Source organism: Macaca thibetana, chromosome 20 (assembly GCF_024542745.1).
Source record: "Macaca thibetana thibetana isolate TM-01 chromosome 20, ASM2454274v1, whole genome shotgun sequence".
In the NCBI taxonomy this organism is placed as follows: Eukaryota; Metazoa; Chordata; class Mammalia; order Primates; family Cercopithecidae; genus Macaca; species Macaca thibetana.
In genome coordinates, this window is record NC_065597.1 from 65,881,042 (window position 1) to 65,902,482 (window position 21,441).

Below are 21,441 nucleotides of genomic sequence, written 5' to 3' on the forward strand. Positions count from 1 at the left end.
CTACGTGTCACATATGTAGATAGGGAAGACATTATTAATGAGCCCTCATGTAACATTTGGCTCTATCAAGAGAAGTTCGGTCCACAAACTCAGGCATGGAATAGAACCCAAGTCTCCTGATTCTTGGTTGAGGTGTTCTCTGGGTACCTTCACTTTTCCCCTTTGGTTTCAAGCCTCTGTAATTATAAAATGAAGCAAAACCCTGCTTTCTCTGAGAATTTCACATCCTCCTCTCCCATTCTCTAATAAGTTTTTATGACTCAGTTTAGATCAGATGACTAAACTCTAGTCTAAAATTGTATATGTTATAAACTCTTAAAAATGGAAGAGTTGGTAATTTTTACCTGTTTAATGGGTATACAAATATCACCTAATTCAGAAAATGTTATGGAGATTAATTCAACAATTAGTATAAAGCCTTTAGGATAGTGCCTAGCAAATAGTAATTACTCAGTAAGTGTTAGCTCTTGTCATGATAACTGCTATAATTAAGGACACTTTCTGCTTTTGCTGTCATATACTCACTGTGGGTCCTTGGGAAAGCCACTTCCCCTTTTTAAACTTCAGTTTACTCATCTGAAAAATAGGAGAAGAGTACAGCTAACGATTGTGAACAAACCTTCCAGTGCTAACATTCTGTGGTCCTGGGATTTTTCTTTACAGCAATTCAACCAATGAGGGGATGAATGTGAAGAAATGCTGCAAGGGGTTCTGCATTGATATTCTGAAGAAGCTTTCCAGAACTGTGAAGTTTACTTACGACCTCTACCTGGTGACCAATGGGAAGCACGGCAAGAAAGTTAACAATGTGTGGAATGGAATGATCGGTGAAGTAAGTTATCTTTTCATCCCCTGGACTCTTATTCAGACAAAGTGCCTGCAGTCCTCAGGAATGTTGGCAGGAAAAGTAAAGGTACTGTTCTTCTTCTTTTTTTTTTTTTTTTTTTTTTTTTTTTTTTTTTGCCTTGCATCCAGGTGGTCTATCAACGGGCAGTCATGGCGGTTGGTTCTCTCACCATCAATGAGGAACGTTCTGAAGTGGTGGACTTCTCTGTGCCCTTTGTGGAAACGGGAATCAGTGTCATGGTTTCAAGAAGTAATGGCACCGTCTCACCTTCTGCTTTTCTAGGTGTGTGAATTTCATAATGACTATTGCTTTCCTATAAGGAATTGTAGGAAATCTTGTTTGCTCAGAGGATGGGACCGGAAAGGAACTTGTTCAGTTCCGTTTGGCCATGGCAGCATTTGAATTATCCTATGAGAGGGTTAGGCTTTGTGTCCCTACCCAAATCTCATCTGGAATTGTAATCCACAGCTGTTGGGGGAGAGACCTGATGGGAGGTGACAGGATCATGGGGAATGTTTCTCCCATTCTGTTCTTGTGATAGTGAGTGAGTTCTCATGAGATCTGATGGTTTAATAAGGGGCTCTTCCCCCTTCGCTTCACTTCTCTCACGTGCCACCATGTGAGACGTGCCTGCTTCCTCTTTTGCCATGATTGTAAGTTTCCTGGGGACTCCCCAGCCATGTGGAACTGTGAGTGAATTAAATCCCTTTCCTTTATAAATTACCCAATCTCAGTTTTTTTTTAGATGGAGTCTAGCTCTGTTGCCCAGGCTTGAGTGCAGTGGTGTGATCTCAGCTTACTGCAGCCTCTGCCTCCTGGCTTTAAGCGATTCTCCCACCTCAGCCTCCCCAGTAGCTGGGATTACAGGTGCTCACCACCATGCCTGGCTAATTTTTGTGTAGAGATGGGGTTTCACCATGTTGGCCAGACTGATCTCAAACTCCTGACCTCAAGTGATTCTCAGGCAGTTCTTTATAGCAGCGTGAGAGTAGACTAATACATCCTAATTCACTCCCCTCCACCCCCAGTTCACATCTTTCATTTGTCTTAAACTTGGAAAAAGCTGCTGAAAAAAATATGATCACATATTCAGATACTGGTCTTGACTCCGTAGAATGTAAATTAATAGATATATTGCTTAGAATCTTGAAAACATTTAAAAAATAAACCTGTCTGTCCACAGTTAATTTAAACCAGCTCATAAACCTTTATTCAGCATCTACATATCCATCCTCCATCCCACAAAGAACAGCAATCATTTATTTGCTCGATGTAAGAGTGGAAATAATGATGACTGTACAATGATTTATGCCAGTATTCTGCTAACAGAAGTAGTCTGAAAAGTATACGCTGATTTAAAATTAATCAAATCATATTTTAATTGTGACTACCCATTAAGCCAAATAGTTTGTAAAGAAGGACATTCTTTTGATTTTTTTAACCATTTCATAAATTTATGTTTTCACAAAAAAGGTTTTTTGTTTTTTTTTTTTTTTTAAATCAAGAAAGAGCTATATTTTCTATCATCTGCTTTTCTCTAGCACTCATACTGTATTGGGTAACCTGGCGAGAGTAGTTGAAACTTCATGGAACATAGTAAAGCATTATTTTTGTGTTTAAAGGAAAGTGTTGTATTAACTGTTTGGTTATCATAAATGACTTTTGACCATAACTATCTTGTTGAATATCATGAAATTCAGATCACTAATTCCCCCTTGGCACTCCCATATAAGTGGGTTTGTCCCAAATTAGGGAAGGTTAAGACAAACCTGAATCTCTGGAGGAAAACTGAGAGAGGCAAAATATTATATATTTAATTTTTTAAAAATTTCAATAGCTCAGGGGTACAAGTGGTTTTAGGTTATATGGACGAATTATATAGTGGTGAAGTCTGGGCATTTAGTGTACCTGTCACCTAAATAGTGTACATTGTAGGTAATTTTTCATCACTCATCTCCCTCCCATCCTCTCCCTTTTTGAGTCTCCAGTGTCCATTATACCATTTGTGTGCTTTTTCATACCCATAGCTTAGCTTTCATTTAGAAATGAGAACATGGAGTATTAGATTTTCCATTCCTGAAAAACCCATCCCCCAGTTCACATCTTTCACTTATCTCAAACTTAGAAAAAGCTGCTAAAAAAATAAGATCACATATTTAGATACTGGTCTTGACTCTGTAGAATGTAAATTAATAGCTATATTGCTTAGAGTCTTGAAAACATTTTAAAAATAAACCTGTCAGTCCACAGTTAATTTAAATCAGCCCATAAACCTTTACTCAGCATCTACATACCCATCCTCCATCTCACAAAGAACAACAGTCATTTATTTAGATGACTAGCAAATATTTAGGATGATGGCCTCCAGTTTCATCCAAGTTGCTGCAAAAGACATTGCATCATTCTTTTTTATGGCTGAGTAGTATTCCACAATGTATATACACCACATTTTCTTTATGCAGTCATCAGCTGATGGACACATAGGTTGATTCCATATCTTTGCAATTGTGAGTTGTGCTCTGATAAACATATGTATGCAAGTGTCTTTTTGATGTAATGACTTCTTTTCCTTTGGGTAGATACCCAGTAGTGAAATTGCTGGATCAAATGGTAAATCTACTTTTAGTTCTTTGAGAAATCTCCACCCTGGGAAAACAGTTATATTAAGGTCAACTAACTTTCTTATATTTTTCCAGAGACAAAAATAACTTTATCTTTTAAAGGAAATTGTAAACTCAAACCAAATTGTGGACATCAACTCCAAGCCCATTGTCTTATTCTTCCACTGTCTTCATTTATATGTAATGTTAGCATCCAGTGAAACTTTTGTGTTTCATTCTCTTCAGTGAAATATTGACTAACAGGATTTTGGACACTGCCTTACATTCAGAGCTCTGTGGATTTACTGTTTTCATTTTCGATAATCCATTTAAGCTGTTAAAATCCTTGCCACTCTCTGGATTTGATTGTGCACTAGTTGCTTCAATTTTTGTAACCTTTGTTGGAGTAATGTGGACCCTGACAAATACCTCATTATGTTCCTTTTGTCCCTCTGTCTGACATGGATTCAGATACTCATATCTTAATAAGAGAGCTTCACTATGCCAGGAACAATGCAACCAGCTGATACTGACAACACATGCAGAATCCTAATAATTCTTAGGTGGACATTCACTAAGTCCACCTAAGAATTTAGGTGGACTCTTCAGTCACTCCTAGTCATGTTTCCCCTCATTCCCTTTCAGACTCTTTGGCAGGAATCCTTTGCCCTGGAGGTTAAGAAAGGGTTAGAGGAAGTGAGTTCATTGATCAAAATGGAAAGAAATCGTTTCTTTTTTTAGAAAAAAAAATATTATATTTCTTTAGTGAGCTAGAGAGAATTCTTTTTCCAATTCAGTCAGAGAGAAAAAAATATCAATTGGCTTGTCTCATGAAAATGGGTCGCTAATATTGAATCTGGCCTCAACCCAGTTTCTCTAGATTTTTATCTTACTTGCATTTGTAAAACATTTCCATAAAAAAGTCAAGTATTTTGCTAAATTTAGCAAAACCTCTCTTTCCCCACACTTTTCCTGCTGCATTTTTTAAAGTAAAATAAATTGTAACCAGAGGAAACTATTTTCAAAGCTGTTTTTACACAGTCGGCTTAATATTTTTCCTAGTCACTAAATTACATCCTTATTTGATTGACTGTGCACCCCCTTATTTACGGTCATTATCTACAGATTTTGAAAGTCATAATGAACCATGCTAAGCTACATTTTTCCATTCACTGGCTCAGTCATCTGGAAGAGCCAAAACATTCAAAATCTGATTGTATTGCTCTTCATTATTTCCTATTCTCTCTCCTCCCCAGACTCCATTAACTCACATCAGAAGCACTTGCAGGTGATGCCTCTAAGCTTTTTGTGTAAAAATGTAACCAGTGGCTCTTCAAGGACAGAGATGGCATCTCCTGTAATATTTCTATCTAGCTAATTCTGAAGACTTTCCAAACAAGTTGGATTCTTTGATCCAAAGAAATGCTGACCTGGTATCTCCTCAATTGCAGTTCCTTCATGGACAAACATTGAATCTGTTTTAAACCATCAGAGGATGTAATAGAGAGTTATTTAAACTATTTCTGGGTCACTCCTTAGACACTGTAGACATGGCTTTAACGATGTTCTAATGTTTTTCTTTGTTTTGGGGCGTGTGTCTGCACGCATACATTCACGTGTGTGGTATCTTAGAATAGCAACACTTCGGGGCACTCATACGTACTTACTTTACTAAAACCATAGTACTGCAGCAGATCTGTGCTGTGCTCACAAGTTAAGGAACAGATGTGGTCAGTGCCAAGTGGGGAGACATCTGGATCAGTTGCTTCATCAGTTTCCGCCTGATTTTCTGACTGGTGTGTTAGTGACAAGTATGCACCTGTCAAAAAAAGTTCACTGCAAGTTTACAGTTTCTTGCATGTACATAGGATAATTCAGTTACGGTCCCTTCTAATGTTTAAAAATAATGTTTTCACAGCCTACGGAGAAATAGAAGTTACCAGATTAATAAATGTGCTCTTTCAAAAACCAGCATGCCCTTTTCAGAACCATGGACAGCGTATTGTTGCCCCAGTATTTCTGGCTTTAATCCTGGAATTAAACAGCTATTCCACTCAATATATTGTCGTATATTGTGTGCCTCACACACGAACAAACACTTTCATGTATGTACCCATTTACTCATCACAATGATCCTCCTCCGATAAGACACACTATGCAACTCGGAGAATTATTTTATCTCTATTCTTGAATATGAAGTACTTTTAAATCTCCTAATCATTTATTTATGTAATTTCCTTTTTGGATACAACTCAGTATTAAAGTGCTGTTATTTCAGGGACATAATATTGTTTATTACTCAAGCTAAATTTAAAATAAATTTCAGTTGCAGTCTCATTGATTTCTTGGAGCACATCTTGTGTTACTTAAGTTGTGTTACCTGTTGCTTTTTAATATATTTGCACTATCAAACTGCATTAGAAAGCATTCCTTACAGCTTTTAAATTATCCAATATAGCCAAAGTTAAGTTCAGACATACTCGTTTCTTGTTATACATTAAGCTCATTAAATTGGATTTTGTGATGACTTCTAAGCGTGTTAAGTAGTCATACTCTAATAAGAAGGTGGCCTGCTATCAACCTAGTTCTTTATAAGTAGCTTCATTAGGAAAACAATTTTAAATAATATGTTTACTATTCAAGAGGTATTATCAGACTTATTTTAACCCTCAGAAAATATTTGCTTATGAGGAAAAAGGTTTTAAGTTCATTGGTGTCTATAGGCAGTTTCTTCCCCATGATACATTCAGGTGGAGATGGATTCATTTTAAAAATTTATTTTCTGTTAATGTTGTAGCAAATCTATACCATAAATAAAATGGCTTCAGTCAGCTAATTTTCATATCCTCAATAAAGTTGAATAGAAATCTTATTTACATAATATTTCTTACCTTTCTAGAGTGTTATAAGACTTACAGCCTTATGACTTGGCCTGCCCTTCTGACACATCCACCTACTGCTTAAGTTACATGCAAATGAGCTGCTGAAAACTACTTTTGGTGGAAATAACCATCTATCCATCTACTATTTTATTGCCTCTACCCTTTAAGTGATGCTTTTTTTATTGAATTATCATGTGAAGATAATATTCTCAATTGACTTTCAATTGCATTTAAGGCTGCTACCAACATCAACAAGATTAATAAAGCGTAGCAATCTCATCTGTCTATGAGGCAGAAGGTGAAATGGAGAGTGTGCTAGATTATAACTTTCCAATATTTCTGTCACCCATGATTTTATGATTCTTTTCCAACAGGTTATAATTCTCCCTTTATTTTCAGAATTTCCTGCGTATCATCTTTCTAGCATGAAAAAATAACAAAAATAAAAATAACAACCACAACAATTTGCAGGAGCCTATGATTAACTATTAGGGCCTAGTCTTCTTTTTTTCTTCCTAGCTTTAGCCCCCTGGATGGTTCTATAATTGCAAAGGAACCTATGGCCAGTCTATTTGCATTCTAACTTGCTCCCTCTTTCTTATCACTCTTTTTTCTTCTGATTATCCTTGACCTAATTTGTAAAATGTCCTATGCTCTTGTCTATTTTTATTATATTATATGCAATCTTATACCTCAAATATTTTGTAGAATAAAGAATGATTTAAATTGATGAATATAAAATGACTGGCTGGCCAGGAGCAGTGGCTCACGCCTGTAATCCCAGCACTTTCGGAGGCCGAGGTGGGCAGATCACCTGAGGTCAGGAGTTCGAGACCAGCCTGGGCAACATGGCAAAACCCCATCTCAACTAAAAATACAAAAATTAGCCAGGTGTGGTGGCACATGCCTGTAGTCCCAGCTACTCGGAAGGCTGAGGCAGGAGAATTGCTTTAATTTGGGGGTAGAGGTTGCAGCGAGCTGAAATTGTGCCACTACATTCCAGCCTGGGTGACACAGTGAGTGAAACTACATCTAAAAAATAAAAATAAAAAACGATTAGCTTCTTTTGAAGGATCACATTCAAATTAGAGAAAATATTTTTGGTGAGCCTGCAAATGGATGTCTGCGCTTCCTGCTGGAAGTGAGGAAGAGATAATTGACCACTTTTCCATTCCTCCATCTGTTTATTTGCAGAACCATTCAGCGCCTCTGTCTGGGTGATGATGTTTGTGATGCTGCTCATTGTTTCTGCCATAGCTGTTTTTGTCTTTGAATACTTCAGCCCTGTTGGATACAACAGAAACTTAGCCAAAGGGAAAGGTAAGGATACCTTCATGAGCATGATTCAATGTTGATGCAATTTCATTTACCTTTAATGAACATTTCAGGTTTAGAATACATTACTCTAGACCAGGCGTGGTGGCTCACGCCTGTAATCCCAGCACTTTGGGAGGCTGAGGTGGGTGAATCACGAGGTCAGAAGTTCAGAACCAGCCTGACCAATATGGTGAAACCCATCTCTACTAAAAATGCAAAAATTTGCTGGGCATGGTGGCACACACCTGTAATACCAGCTACTTGGGAGACTGAGGCAGGAGAATCGCTTGAAACCAGGAGGGAGAGATTGCAGTGAGTCGAGATTGTGCCACTTCAGCCTGAGTGACAGAGCGAGACTCCATCACATACACACACAAAAGAATATATTGCATTGGTGTACCATTGTATGAATGGTGTTTGGTCACTGATATTACTTGTAATGCCAGAAAAGTATGGTTTATGTACTTCGACTGAAGGATAAAACAGAATGAAATATTTTAATCTTGTTATCACCTGAAGTCAATAGTTGTTAGGTGGAAACCACTGATGTTCAATTTGTTGGGAAAGCAGATTTGAAGGAGTTTTTCTGGCAATTTATTTAAAAGATGCATGTCAAAAGAAATGCTAAAATTGTCATGGGTTTCAACTTCAGTCTATGCAAAGAAAATGACTTTATAAAATCTAGTTTAAGAACATTCCTCAAACTACTGAATCAATTTACATTAGTTTGACAATAAATATAACTATGAAGTGATATCTTTCCCCCTAGAGTTATATTTTCCTCTCGGTGGTGCCAAGAGGAAATTAAGTGTGCTAAGACCAAGTGCATTGATCTTAGTGCACTGTAGTTGATAAAGAGACAATCAGTAGATAGGAAATAAAATTGGGAGGCATTCGTTGGCTATAACTCATTAAAAGGATCCCACTCTAGCCAGGGTTTATGTCATACACATTATGCCATTTTGAGTGGGCTTTCCTCAGTGGGCACTACCTTCTAAGTGGGTGTTATCAGAAAAGTGTCAGGACCAAATCTCTTTCCCAAAAAATGACTTGATATGGTAGAGGATGGAACTTGAAGTCTCATATCCCCCCAAAAGCAGAGCACTTTAATGTGATTGATACATATTCTTTTTACTTGGATGTTTTAATGTTGGAAACAGTCAACAGGGCGTGGGAATCTATTAGGAACCTGGTTTTATTGAAATCTTTCAACTTCTTCCTCACCATTGAAGAGTGGTGATTACCACATAAACCATCTTCAATCAACCAAATACTAAACAATGCCATAAATAATGTTGTTGTGTTTAATGGGAGAGTGCAAGCCTTCATTTAAAGGGTAATGTAACCACTAAGAAGATTTCCAACAGGGTGGAATCTGAGACGTTTCTGTGAGTGACTTTACTGTGATACAGTAGTCCTTTACATTTGCATAATCAGGGCTTGTGCTGTTGTGAATTTACACATTTATCTGATGAATATTTATCAAATGGGTACTATGTGTCAGGAGGCACTATACTGCTGCCAGAGATAATGTGGTAAATCAAATAGAGATTTTCTATCAGGGAGTTTAGAATTTAGTTGTGAAAATAACATGTAGACACACAAATTAATAATCACAGATTATAATAAATATCAAGAAGAAGAAGAAGAAAACATAGTAACATGATAGTGATGGGGTGCAGACACTACGTTAGATGGTCAATGGGAAAGGATGTTCATTGAGCTAGGACCTGAAGGGTGACATACGATTGTATCTGTGAAAAATGGTTACAATCATTTCGTGTAAAAGGAACAGCAAGCAGAAAGGCTGAAATTAATCTTGAGATGTTCAAGAAACGGAAAAAGGCTGAGGCTCATGCTTGTGGTCTCAAGGCTTTTTGAGGCCAAGGCAGGAGGATTGCCTGAGGTCAGGAGTTTGAGACCAGCCTGGCTAACATAGCAAGACCTCATTTCTACAATCAATCAATCAATCAATAAGTAAGCCAGGCATGATGATGTGTGCCTGTAGTCCCAGCTACTCAGAAGGCTGAGGTAGGAGAATTACTTGAGCTCAGAAGATTGAGGTTGCAGTGAGCTATGATCACACCACTGCACTCTAGCCTACTCAGCAGAGCAAGACCCTGTCTCTCTTAAAAAATAAAATAAAAAGACATCAGTGAAAGAGGGAGACAATAGTATAAGACGAAATCAGAGAGATAGGCAATTGACCATGGTAACCATGTCAGACTTTCTTCAAAATACAATGGAGGGAGGCCAGGCATGGTGGCTCATGCCTGGAATCCCAGCACTTTGGGAGGCTGAGGTGGGCAGATCACTTGAGGTAAGAAGTTCGAGACCAGCCTGGCCAATATGGCAAAATCACATCTCTTCTAACAATACAAAAATTAGCTGGGCGTGGTGGTATGCTCCTGTAGTCCCAGCTGCTCGGGAGGCTGACACAGGAGAATCCCTTGAACCCGGGAAGTGGAGGCTGCAGTGAGTCGAGATTGTGCCACTGCACTGCAGCCTGAGCGACAGAGCAAGTCTCCATCTCAAAAAAAAAAAAAAAAAAAAAAGGGGGGGGGAGAGAGGTGACATACAGGTACAGAGCAAAAAAGCCACTGGGGCTACTCTATCCAGATAGTGTGTGGGGACGACAGTTGGAAGCGGGGGGATGGGGAGGACAGTTAAGAAAGTGTCACTTTTTCCAAGAGAAAGGATTGCAGTGACTTGGAACTGGTCAAGAAAAATGAAAATACAGATAAGCAGGTAAATCTGAGTTATACTTTGGAAGGTGAAAACGACCCACAGCCCATCCTGTGCAATACGTTCTCCTTTGACTGAAGCATGCCCGAAAGACTATTGTAAAGGACGGCATCAGTTATGCAAACTCCTCAGCCCTTCCATTCTCTCCAGGCTCTGTTCCCAGCTCATCTGCTGTGGCAGCTCTCGGGAAATGACAGTTTCTTGGTTTTTCGTACAAAATGGTTTTCTGTTATATTTCACTGCACTTTATGGGAAAAGTTATATGGCCCAGTAATGGTATTCATGAATCAGGAATTCCTAGAAGTCTTGGACCGATCCTTCTGAACTGCCTACATCTGATTCCCAAATAGCTGTCATTTCTGATCAACGTGCATCCCTAAAAAAATTCAGTAGTTCATAAAGTTGACTGGATTAACTCTAAGTTTCCCCCAAGAATTTCCTGCCTCTTGAGAATAAGCCCAGAAGATCATAAAACTAGCCAAATAGAAAGAGGAGAGATTGAGAATATGAGAATTAACTACCTTCTCTTTAATGGGTTGTGTCGTGGATATTATAAGTACTGCTGTAGCCTGGGTTCGGCCTCCAATGCGCAGAGAGCTTGCTTTTCCTAGGCTTCCTGCCCAACACTTCGTAACTTCCATTAATGTGAATTCGCTTCTGCCACTTTATTTATTGCCCACTCTGCTTGCATTGCCAGGTGACATCTGAGTAGATCATTTTTTCATATCTTCGTTTACTTAAATGACATAAAAGTTAACCTCCTGTTAAAGGAAAACCTTCCTATGAAATGAGGGCATAAATTGCTTTTTTTTTCCTCATGCAAAACAAAGACTTGAAAACCCTAATATGTGTGTTTTACAGCCTGCATATGCCCCATCTCCATGAATTTTGGCATATTGTTCTGTCTCTTTAGTTAAGTCTGTTGCAAGGAACATTTAAGAATCTTAAAAGGGCTGCATAGCTATTGCGAGGATATACTGGAAAAAAGTGCTGTGATATGACATCAGTGTTCATTTTCGATGCCCTTGCAATGAAATGTCTTCCATCTGTGAAGTGTTGGAAGAATTAAGATCTATTGTTCCATTCCTTAATGTCTCCATTTGGAGAGGGTTTTAGTTTGGTTTAATTCTTATGTTGTGCACACTTTACATCTGAGTTTGAACAGGAGCAATTGCTAGGGACAATCGGATTAGAATACCAAACATCAGTCCTGCTAAATTGCATGGTTCCTATACGATAGCACATCCGATGAATTTGGAAGCAGTCCCCATGCACACATTTTTGTCAGGCTCTCTTTATGCTTATTAAGAAGGTTGGTTTCCTCAAATGGGAATCAAATCCAAATTTAAAACAGGTCATAACACTACTTCTTATTCAAACCCCCATTTTGCATAAGCATTTTCGTTTCCTTTCTTTTTTTAAAGAAATGTGGCAAAAATCCAGTTGGATAGAAATGTGAGAAGAATGCTAATTTTTAAAGAAAAAATAAGTTATTGTGGTTCTAGGGCAATCACAGGACACAGCTATGATATAATTCCATCTTCTGGCAATCTTCAGTGTTGCTGGTGGCTGCTGCATGGTTCTCATACACATACAAATAGACTTTTTTTTTTCAGAAAATGCTGAGAATGTCCTTTTTGTCATCTGCAGCACCCCATGGGCCTTCTTTTACAATTGGAAAAGCTATATGGCTTCTTTGGGGCCTGGTGTTCAATAACTCCGTGCCTGTGCAGAATCCTAAAGGGACCACCAGCAAGATCATGGTATCCGTATGGGCCTTCTTTGCTGTTATATTCCTGGCCAGCTACACAGCCAATCTGGCTGCTTTCATGATCCAGGAGGAATTTGTGGACCAAGTGACTGGCCTCAGTGACAAAAAGGTAAGGTCACCTTGCTTTCATCTCTATCTGAGGGTTGGTCTTAACTGCTCTCCTTTCAGGAGGAAGAGATTCGGGTGCCTCTCATTGAGATCCATCAACTCTAATACACAAAAACCAGAAGGTTTTTTTCCCTTTAACTCAAATTGGCATCTTTCTTATAGTTTTTGAAACACAACCTTAAGCTTAGCTTTCCTAGAGCTAAAAGATTCCAGATCTAATTTGGAAGCATGGCTTCCCCGAGTGGTCATGTTTCTTATTTATGTGATCTTTCTGATGCTCGTGAATGGCCTGTGACTCAAGTCCTTAGGTTGAAACTCATCCTTTCAAAAGTGTAATGTTGAGGAAGGCCCATTTGCCTGGATGAGAAGAAATTGGGGTGAAGGAGCACTGTAGGCTGTGGGTACCTCATCTATGACATGAAAAAAAGTCATCTCTAAGCCCTACCCAGAGATAAAGTTGTCTGACAGCTCCTCTTTTCCATACAGCCCAATCAGTCTCAGCGTCAGCGCTTCTGACTCACCTGAAATGTCGTCAAGGCACACAAAAGGAGCAGAGAGGTTTTTTTTGTTTTATTTTTAATTTCCCACTGGTTCCTTCTCCTCAGATATATCGCTAATCTTCCCTCGTGGGGCTGTACTTCCCACAGCAGTAAGACAGGAGTAAAAACACCTGCTCTCTCATTCTCCACTGAAATGAAATGTAACAAGGGCTGCAGGGTTTTAGTAGCTATTCAGAAATGCACATTGAGGAAGAAAAGAGGTAAACTGGGTGCATCCTCCTATTGAGGCTTTAGTTCGGGAAGCATCCTGGCTTGCTAAGCTCAGCAAGTGTTGAGATTGCAGCACCGCGAAGATTTTCTGTTCCGTGTGTGGGGGGATAATTTGTCTCTCATTATAAAACCTCACTAACATATCTGGTTGACATAAGTCTACATATATCCTTTTGGCATTCATCAACAAACTGCTGAATAGAAAAATCAATCCATGGAAAGCTTTTACAGCTTATCCATGGTACACACTGTGATTGAAAGAATCTTGTCAAGAGAGCTGATGAGGGGTTGGGGTTAAAGACGGAATCATTTCCACAAAGGCATGGGAGTGGCTCGCCTCTCTCTGATGGTTTCCGATTGAGGCTTGAGTAAGTGTCACTCTACTTACCATGGCACACAAAAGCCTGTGTTATCTCACCTGTGCCCACATTTCCTTCCTCTTGTTCCATCCCTGTCACTAAGTTGATTTTCAGCTCAGTGTCCTTGTGCCTCTTATGCCCTCTGCCTAGAATGTTCTTCCCCAGTCTTCTCATGGTTGGCTCCTCCTGGAATTTCAGGCCTCAGGGAAGACATTACCTCCTCAGGGAAGTCTTTCCTGGCTACTGTAATAAACTTGGCAGAATGAGCTCAGGTTCCCAAGAAACGTAAATTCTAGTAGGAAAAAATAAACAGTACACAAGTAAACATCAGGGAAGAAACAAATTTGGAAATTTGGGGCAGAAATAAGTTATAAAGAAGATAAAGCTGATGAGACTAAAATTGTCTGGGGGAAGAGAACCTCAGGAATGTAGTTTGATAGAGTTGTTTTGCACTTAGAGGTGCTCAGGACATTCTTGCTGGGTGAATGAATACACACATGGTATACTGGACACTGTGTATACCCCACCTGGATCTCCCAGGATCCCTTTTGCAGCCCTGTGTGCCCAGCCCCACCTTTCCATGCTTTGCTGACAAAGCCTCACTTCAGGGATCCTCAGCGGGCTTTTGCCTTGGGGCACTGGAATGGTAAATGCCTGGCAATTTAAGTTCTCTCAGTCTTTGTGGTCACCTGTAACCAAAGACTAATCGGTGTGAGAATACAAAGGCCCAGCTGCTCCCTCACTTTGAAGCAGGAGAAACTTTAAGGTACGAATCACTCTCTGGAGCTCCCTGCAGGACTGGACAGAGATGGAGACTTGGCCTTAAATCAGACCTTTGGTTTCTCCCCGTTCTCCAGTCTTTCCTAACTTTATCCTGCTCCCCTGCTGACTTCTTCTGGAACCCTTCACTAGTAAATCATGCTCACCCCCAAATCCTTCACTTGGGGTCAGCTACTGTAAGATCCTCGCTTAAAGCGGGTGGTATCTCAGAGGCAGCAGATAACGCACTGCGTTTAGAGTCAGAAAAGTTGCGTTTCCTCTCTGCCTGTTTCCTCTCTGCCACTCGCCAGCCATATAATGCTTTTAAAGCCATGTTGCCTCACGGTGCCTGCTTTGTCTGCTCTATACATTTGGGAGTCACAATTTCAGTGAGGATGAAAGAAAGCCACATATGTAAATGTGCCTTGTAGCACATGAATCCCTCTGCAGATGCAAAGTGCTATTATGCAACTCCGTCGCCTTATGGGATCAAAAGTGCAATTCCTAGAAGTGATTGGAGGTATGGTGAAAGCAGCGGGAAGCCATGTCCTGGAAGAGAGGATTTTTCAAGAAAATGATTGGCAGCATATTTTGCTTTTTGTTGCTATTTTCAAAGGCAAGGTGGGGAAAATCCTTACTACATAGTTTTGGGTCTAAATAACATGACCACTTGTGGGAAAACTAATTAAAACCACTAATAATTTGACTGACCTTCACTGACTTGGAAACACCCGGTAACAGATACCATATCGTCAAGAGACACAGCTCAGTTTTCCATGCTCAAAGCATTAGAGGCAAGCTGATAGCTCTTTTAATTAAATGTTTGATACGATGAGATAAACAGCAAAATTCCTGGAGTAAATAAGCTAAATGCTCCCAGAAGATTAATAGAAGATACACCAAGAAAGTCTGCAAAATAAAAAATCTATATTGAATCAATTTATTGTACACTGTGGTTGGTTTTGTTTTTGTTTTTTGTTTATCATGAATACCTGTGTAACAACTCGGGTTTACAATGCTTTTAAGCCATTAGTCCTTGCCGTGAAGAATCATATTGGAGCCCATGGTGTGCTCAGATGAGCTGGGACTTAAATTATAAATAGGTGAATTCATGGGTAAGATGCTTCCCTAGGAATTATTAAGAGAAAATTGCAATGTTGATAGGGATGCTTTCCAAAATGTTGGGAATCACTCTGATAGAGGAAATCCATCTCTGGGAGGCAGATTTATGTTGTGGAAAGAGCAATATCATGTTTGGGGTCAAATGGACCTGGGTTCAAATCCTGGCCTTGCCATATGATTGGTCTTCTGTATGTCAATATCCCCCTAGGCTTAATTTCCTGTAAAAGAGAAGACATTATCTCCTTTCTGGCAAGGTTGATAGGAGGATTAGAAATAATCCTCACACCATGCCTGGCACACGGTAGATGATCCTGTAATGTGTTATTTCCTTCTTCTACCCTCCTCCTTTCCACTCCCCCCTCTCATTCCTCCCCCTCTGCTTTCTCTTTGTCTCCCTTCTCCTCCTACTCCTTCCATCATCTTCATCATCGCCTGACTCGAACCATTCTTGGCTTCTGGGGCCTGAAATGTTACTGCACTGAGTTGGTCTTTTGTGACAACCAATGGAGGGAATTGAGGGAACTTCTCTCAGTGGATGAGCCGAGGAATGTGTTCTCAAGGAGCCGTGCTGTCTCTGGGCACTGTGCTGCTGCTGCTGAGTGGCCCCAGTCCAGGCAGCCAGGCCTCCTCCCAGCTCATCCTCTCTCTGCTCAAGGACACACCTGCTTGCTGCTCACATCAAGAAGCACGTGGGACTTCACCAACAGAAGACTGTACTAGAAATAGGGGCTCCAGTTGCCAGATGTCCCTTATTTACAGGCACAGAAGACAGATAGATATTTTTAATAAATGTGTAGCTTTTGGTTCATAAAAAAGAGAAAAAATGTCTTGGTTAATTGCTGCATTTTTCTGGAAATTTTATCTCCAAGTGTTGCCTCTCTACCTCCTCCATCATCAAATGCTTGCCATGTTTTAGTCACTCGGATGACCTTCAGACATGCTTCCATATTGGACGGAAAAAAAAATTAGAAAATAATCCTCTGTTCTTCAAACTGTAAGGAGCCTGGCTTCATTGTTTGGCTGAAATGATGTGTGGGTAACAACAGGTGATCTATCCCAAGCATTAGAGGATGCCAGGTGTTCTTTCAAGCACTTTAAGATTCGTTGCAAAAGCAATCTCCAATTTACAGATAGAGAAATTGAGGCTCAGGAGCTTAAATGGTTGCTCCAAATGGTGCAGTTTCTAAGCAGCAGATGAGAACCTGAACTTGTCTCCTCTAAGTCCAAAGCCAGGTGAAACCAGTTAACCTACACAGCAAGGGAACCCTGCAGAGAAGACAGGGGAGTTCCTCTTGACCCCGGATATTGTGATTACATTGTTCTGTGGTCTTGCTGACAATGGAGACCTCTGTCCTACCTCTTCCTTTGCTAAAGCCCATATTGGTTTCTTTCTGCTTGCACGTGGAACTCTCTGGGAGAAAGTCTTGCTAGGAATCATTCTCATAGGAAGCACGGAGTGTGTCCTGGATGTTGACCCTGGGACTTAAGAGTTGAGCCATCCTTGCCCCCTCACTATTTTTCATGCTGTAGGTCATGACTCTTTAGTGAGCCATGAAATTAGTCTAAGGATTGCAGACATTTTTTTAAAAATAGAACATAATGGATAACCTCAGAGTATATCACAGAAAGAATGAGTGCTGTGAAATTTTGCGCGTGTGTATGGAGTGGTGATGGGAAACGTATTGTGAGTCATGCTTTAAAAAGTTTGACAGTCTTTAGTCTAGTGGAAAAGATTTCTGGAGCTTGGTGTCAGGCTGAATTTTGTGTGGGTGATGGTACTATCCAGGCCAGAGAAGCGCGGAAACCATCACAGAGACTGAATATCTGTCTTTGTCACTGCGCAACCCAGAGGCAGGGAAGAAAGTGAATTTTTAAAGACCTATGCAGCTCCTCTGCAACAGATGGGGAGTGAAGTGGAAGGCATTTAGTCAAATAGGCCATCTCCGGATGTCTCTGGAGATTGGGAACGGCTGCTACAATGAGATTTATGAAGAGCACTATTCCCTCTCTCCTCCCAAGCAGGTGGCTGCCATGAGGATGAGCCTAGACTTGGCCTTTTAAGCTTTTGGTGATGAGTTAAGGCACTGTTTGGCAGAGTGACTGCAAAAAGCATTTTGCTGTTCACCTACACACACATGCACACATGGACGCACATACTCCCAGGGCAAGGCACGCCCTGGCAGGAGAATCTCATTTGTCCAATGAATGGCCACTTCTCCCAAATCCAGTTATGACTGCTTATTAGGTAGCAGCATGCCTAATTTAGGGAAAACGATTTTCAACTGGAAATTTTAATTAACGGTGAAATGAAGTGTGAGTCTGGAAAAAAGAATAATGTTTCTAGCTGGTCTGACTCTTGGGTAAATCTGGATGCTTACCCTGGCGGTTCTTGGTTCCATGGAAGACACACTGGTCTGGAAGTTAGAGAGACTGCTGCATTGTGGTCCTGGTTCTGACACTGATTTTCTGGGTGTTCTTCCCCTCCTGGGGTCTTTAAATCTTTATGTCTAGATGAGGAGAGAGTCACTAGCAATGGTCTCTGAGGAACGATAGAGTTAAGACCTCCGCCTGCGGTCAGACGCATCCAGGTTTGAATTGTAGGCCACTGCTTGGTAAATAGGTCACACAACCTCTCTGAGCCTCAGTTTTCTCATCTGCAAGAAGGAGCCTCTAGGATTAACTACCTGGCATGGTTTTGTAAGGATTAAATGACCTGATGTTTGTAAAGTTCTTGGCATAGTGCTGGACCCGACGAGGTTCTCGAAAAGTGTTAGTCATTGTTGTTATTACTTTCTAGTTCCAGAATTCAATATTTCATAGAAAAGTGAGGTTCAGGTTCCTTTTTCACTCTTAATGACGATAACAAAATGTAATCATAAATTTATTTTTGAATGCTTCCTGTAGTCCAGGCACTATTACAGTTACTTGACAAACGTATGTTGAGATCTTCCTGGTGGCCCCCCACTCTACAGATGGAAAATAAAGGGAGGCAGCATGAAGTGAATGTGTTATCTAGGGTTCTGTAGCTTGTATGTGATAGAACCTGATTTTCCAACCAGCCAGTTCGAGCTCCCACTTATAACCACAGCCTGGTGCCATCTCTAGTGTTTAGCTGTATTTCTGGAACTCAGATCCAGTTTTCTTGACTTCGACTCTCATTGAGTCACCTGAAACACTGAAGTGGTAGACAGACAGAATCATCCAGTCCATCGGGGAAGACTGGTGATGCGTGGTCTACAGGCCTTTATGGGGGGCTTGAGAGCCGAGTGCTGGGCATCCCTGAAAGCTGTAGATCAACAGGGACTCTGGCTCAACAAGTATTCATGGAACCTGCCATGCACTGGCAGTTATGCCTGGGGAATGTTAGGCACTAGATAAATAGTGTCTGCAGGAGTGAATGAATGACTGAGTGAGTGGAGAATGAATGAGTGGTAATATATAGTCATTTTCTGGGTGAGGTGAAGGTAATTATTAATGGAGTTTAGAGAAGGGAGTGATTGGTGGAAATCACAGAAAATTTCATCATGAAGTGGATAAATGGACTGGACTAAGGTAGTACCTTAAGTTCAGCTCATTCAGCATTTCTAAGCACTGACTGTGTGCCTAACACTGTGCTAGTCTCTATAATGGCACTGAAAATTTCAACTCAACAAGTATCTATGGAGCACCCAGCCAGGCCCTGTGCTAGGACCTGAGCAATAGTACAGAAGAAAAGAGATGCTGGGTCCCCCCTCCTGGAGCTCACAGACTGATTGAAGATGTGATTAAGTAGAAAGAAAGACCAAAAAGTAACATTTTATTGTCATCCTGCACTAATGCGTGTGTTTAACTCCTAACACCAGACGAAATGATCACTGATTTCTCATTTGTTCTCTCCTCCCCCTCCTCCCTTCTTTTCCTGCTCTCTCTCTTCCTTTCTCGTTCCCTCTCCAGTTTCAGAGACCTCATGACTATTCCCCACCTTTTCGATTTGGGACAGTGCCTAATGGAAGCACGGAGAGAAACATTCGGAATAACTATCCCTACATGCATCAGTACATGACCAAATTTAATCAGAAGGGAGTAGAGGATGCCTTGGTCAGCCTGAAAACAGGGTAAGGATGGCAGTTTCCTTTTCTCCACAGGTCTGCGGGTGATAAACCTTAGAGAAATTGACTCTTGGCATGCCTCAGTTCTTATCTGCTCCCATTGTTGTATTTCTGGAGAGTGACTGTGGTCCAGATGGGCCCCAGTTGAGGGCTGTTTTTGTTAATCTAATGAGCATCCCAGGTTTCCTTCTGAGCTGGGTTAAGAAAAAGCAAATCCAGGATGCTTTGAAATGCACAGAAACAGAGGGGTTTCTTAGACTGATAAAGAAGTTTGTCCAACTCCATAGGAGATTTTAACCAAATAGAAAGATCCAAGAAGGCTGAGAGTTTAAAGTAGTGAAAACAAAGATTTTTATCTGATTTTAGGTAGGAGGTTTTCTGGGAGTGGTGAGGAGTAGCTTGCTCGTAGGAGCTTTATGAAAAAACTAATTGTATAATATTGATGAAAGAGAAAGAAAAGATGGGAGAAAAGCAATGAGAACTCAAATCATTCACGTTACAGCTAGCATTCCTGTCTGTCTGTTGGCATTGTGGAGTGTAACACAGACTCCATAGCTGAAGCTGTAAAGAAAAGATAGCACAGGGGTTAGGAGTTTAGACTTCAGAGAGAGAGTTTCTCATACTTCATAGCCTCATACCTAAGATGGGAATAATAATAGGACTTAAGAGAGAAAATCTGATGGAAAGCATTTTGGATGGCAAATAGACAGTACCTAAATGTGAGTGTTGTTATTTATTGTAAAGGTTAAATTCTATTCCGTGGACTCTTCCAAAAAGTCGGAAATGCATGAAATCAATTTTAGAAAGGATTAAATTCAATAAAAATGATTTTATTTTCAATGACAGAGTTGTTTAATGGGGGAATTTTGATTATCCAGAAAATTAGCTCACATGGGCATTTCAGTTGTCAGATTCCTGCATGGAAACGTGACTGCAGGTGTATTCTCCTTGTGGCTTAATAAATAACCTCCTCTTCAGCTATTCTGCAAGCCCATTGTGAAGGCCTTGCTGCTGGCTTTGTGTCTGGTAGGGGGAGACAGAGGCCCCTCTAAAGTATCAAAGCTCGGATTTCTGCATAGAAATCCTGGTCATTTTGGCTGTGAGCATTCTGTTCTTTCAGTCTGTGCCTTTGGAATCTCTTTGGCATCTCAGCAGGGGCTGGGAGAGCATTTATTTAGAAACCGAGTCTATGATTTCTGAAAAACTCATTCCCCCAGTGCTCATTCTGGCTTGGAATGATTTCTTTAAACTTTTGAAGTATAACAAAAATGCAGAAAATTCACAAATATTAAATATGCTGCATTATGGCTTTGTACAAACCGATCATCCAGGTCATCAATCCCTGGAACCCCACCCCACACCCTCTTTCAGTCAATATCTTCCACCCGCCTCCTGCACTTCTAAAGCTGTAGATTCTTGGTGCCTGCTATTTTAACATAGAAATAAAGCCACACTCTTTTCTTTTTTGTCTTCTTTGGCTCAACATTGTGTTTGCAAGATTGTTGCATGTAATTTCAGTGCTTTCATTCTCATTGTTGAAACACACCACACATGGATGTCTCTCTCCTAATCTTGATGGACATTTGGGTAATGTCCTGTTTTGGGGTACTATGAATAATGCTTCTTTCATTAATGAGTGAGTGAATTTCTCTTGGTATACACCAAAGACTGCAACTGCTGAGCCATAGAATATTTGTGTCTTCCACTTTCATAGATACCAGAAAAGATCCATTGTTGATGACTTTACAGTTTAGCCATGGGGTTGGGATTTTTGTTTGTTTGTTTCCATTGAGGTCTTTTAATCAACATATACTGTCGTTTTGGACAGACCATGAGCGCAAATGCAGATGATAATGGTTGGAGACAATGGTTGATGCCTAGCTGACTTTCTCTCCCTCCATTTATTAACCAGAGTACAAAATGGGTTGTTTTCTTTCTTTTTCAATCTTTTTAAAAATATAATAGCAAAAAAAAAAAAGAGAGAGAGAAATGGAAACCATTCGTGACCATAAATTGTACAAATTGTTTTCTGGAAGCCATATAATAATTGTAACATCCATCTTAGAAAACTTG

At 40.2% G+C, this 21,441-nt stretch overlaps 1 protein-coding gene across 2 annotated transcripts in view; it reads left to right on the forward strand.

The window, feature by feature from the left end:
- The window catches only part of GRIN2A (glutamate ionotropic receptor NMDA type subunit 2A), a 421,161-nt gene that overhangs the window by 341,378 nt on the left and 58,342 nt on the right, over window positions 1-21,441 (forward strand). For both annotated transcript variants that reach the window (XM_050774166.1, XM_050774165.1), the window contains 5 exons: window positions 664-832; window positions 976-1,129; window positions 7,524-7,649; window positions 12,042-12,271; window positions 19,214-19,374. In XM_050774166.1, coding sequence (XP_050630123.1) covers window positions 664-832; window positions 976-1,129; window positions 7,524-7,649; window positions 12,042-12,271; window positions 19,214-19,374 — 840 coding nt within the window. The remainder of the gene's footprint in view (window positions 1-663; window positions 833-975; window positions 1,130-7,523; window positions 7,650-12,041; window positions 12,272-19,213; window positions 19,375-21,441) is intronic.